This window comes from Echinops telfairi, unplaced genomic scaffold (assembly GCF_000313985.2).
Source record: "Echinops telfairi isolate 266 unplaced genomic scaffold, ASM31398v2 ScPeMD7_30;HRSCAF=105, whole genome shotgun sequence".
Taxonomy (NCBI): domain Eukaryota; kingdom Metazoa; phylum Chordata; class Mammalia; order Afrosoricida; family Tenrecidae; genus Echinops; species Echinops telfairi.
Genome location: NW_022103927.1, coordinates 1,430,317 through 1,432,218, shown reverse-complemented (window position 1 = coordinate 1,432,218; position 1,902 = coordinate 1,430,317). Strand labels below are relative to the sequence as shown.

Below are 1,902 nucleotides of genomic sequence, written 5' to 3'. Positions count from 1 at the left end.
TTACTATAATATTTACTTATTATCGCTGTACAATTGCGCCTACCAAACCCGTAGTGATTGTGCTAGGAGCTGGCTTCTTCTGGCAATGCTACTCAAGTCCAACTCTGTCCATGCAGCGCTTGAGAGTCAAGGATGGCCCCCTGCCACCCACAGGGGACAGGGCCACTCACCGGTCTTGCCCATGGGGCAGGCACAGTAGAAGGAAGCCACGCGGTCGTGGCAGGTGGCGCCTTGGAAGCACACGGCCGTGGCGCAGTCATCGATGTTCTGACTACAGCTCTCGCCGGTCCACCCGTTGACACACACGCAGCTGTGGCCCCCCAGGGTGTTGAAGCAGGTGCCCCCGTTGTGGCAGGCATTGGGCTGCAGCTGGCATTCATCCACGTCCTCCGTGCAGAACTGGCCTGTGGCGTACAGACATTCCAACCCAGCCCCCTGGTGGCATCCCCACCCAAGGGCCCACCACCTGGCTCCCTCCACCTCCTGGGGGTGGGGGTGAGGGGATGGAGGGTGAGGGGGGCAGAGCCCACCTGTCCACTCGGGGGGACACTGGCAGTTGTAGGTGTTCACGCCATCCACACATGTCCCTCCATTGAGACACCGGTGTCCCGGACAGTCGTCCACGTTCACTTCACAGTTTGGGCCCTCAAACCCTGGCGTGGGGGGTGGGGGCAGTGTTACTGTCATGCATTGGGCTGTGTCCCCCAACTATAGATGGTATAACTAACCCCCAATACCCATGGCTATCACCTTATTTGAACAGGGGGCTTTCTCTGTTATGTTAAGGGTAGGATGTATCTTCAACCAATCCCTTCTGAGTGATTAAAAAGGAGCAGAGAGGCATGAAGCCAGGAGACTCAGGGGATGGAGGATTCCGTGTGGAGATCACCAGAGCACCAAGGAAGAGAGACAAGAACTTTCCCCCAGAGCCAGCAGACGGCTCACTTCCTGAACTGTGAGAAAATCTCTTTCTGTTCAGTAAAGCCACCTCCTCGTGGTAGTTTGGTTACAGGAAGATTAGAAAAATAAGACAAGCAGGGCTGAGCCAGCGTCGCGACCAGAGCATGACTCACTCACCGGGGAGGCAGGCGCAGTCATAGGCATGCTCCCCACTCTGCCGGCAGGTGCCCCCGTTCCGGCACGGCGAGGGGGCACAGGGCACCACGAGGCTCTCACACAGGGGCCCCGTGTAGCTGGCCGGGCACTGGCAGAGGAAGGAGCCGGGTGTGTTGAGGCAGGTGGCCCCATGGTGGCAGGGCCCACCCCCCCGGCACTCGTCCACGTCACTGCGGCAGCTGCGGCCCTGGTAGCCCTCCGGGCAGGAGCAGACATGGCGTCCGTCAGGCCCCACCGAGCAGCGGGCACCGTGGGCACAGGGATTGCTGAGGCACGGATCTGGCAGGGAGCAGTCAGGGCCTGGAGAAGCCAGGGAAGGATGCACTTAGGATGGGTCACAGCCTCACCTGCCTCAGAAGCCCCGCCAGCACGCACACACACACACCCCTCACCTTGGAAACCTCGGGGGCATCGACAAGAGAAGTGAGCAGTGCCCGTCACGAACGAGCTCTGGCACACGCCTCGGCCAGCACAAGGGCTTGAGCGGCAGGGGTCTTCCCACTGACACCACTCACCCACCCAGCCTGGCGGGCACCTGTGGGCAAAGACAGGTCAGTGGGGGCGGGACAGGTCACAGAGATCACACACAAGACAGGCAAGAAAACACGCAGGCCAGCGGCATCCAGAAAGCACACATTGTCAGACAGGGAACCAGGATTTCCTTGGGCTTCTATTAGGCATCCAAACCTGAGACCTGTGGCCATCGAGTCAAGTCTGACTCACAGCGACCCCACGTGGGCCAAAGTGGAACTACATGCGATAAGATTTTCCAGTGGGTCTTTTTTT

At 59.7% G+C, this 1,902-nt stretch overlaps 1 protein-coding gene across 1 annotated transcript in view; it reads right to left on the bottom strand.

The window, feature by feature from the left end:
* NOTCH3 (notch receptor 3) overlaps nt 1-1,820 on the bottom strand; it is a 30,048-nt gene extending 28,228 nt beyond the window's left edge. The window contains exons 1-5 of the mRNA XM_045289694.1: nt 1,804-1,820; nt 1,509-1,651; nt 1,078-1,416; nt 531-653; nt 171-404 (exon numbers count right to left, since the gene is read on the bottom strand). Coding sequence (XP_045145629.1) covers nt 171-404; nt 531-653; nt 1,078-1,416; nt 1,509-1,651; nt 1,804-1,820 — 856 coding nt within the window. The remainder of the gene's footprint in view (nt 1-170; nt 405-530; nt 654-1,077; nt 1,417-1,508; nt 1,652-1,803) is intronic.
* Nucleotides 1,821-1,902: the final 82 nt, after the last annotated feature.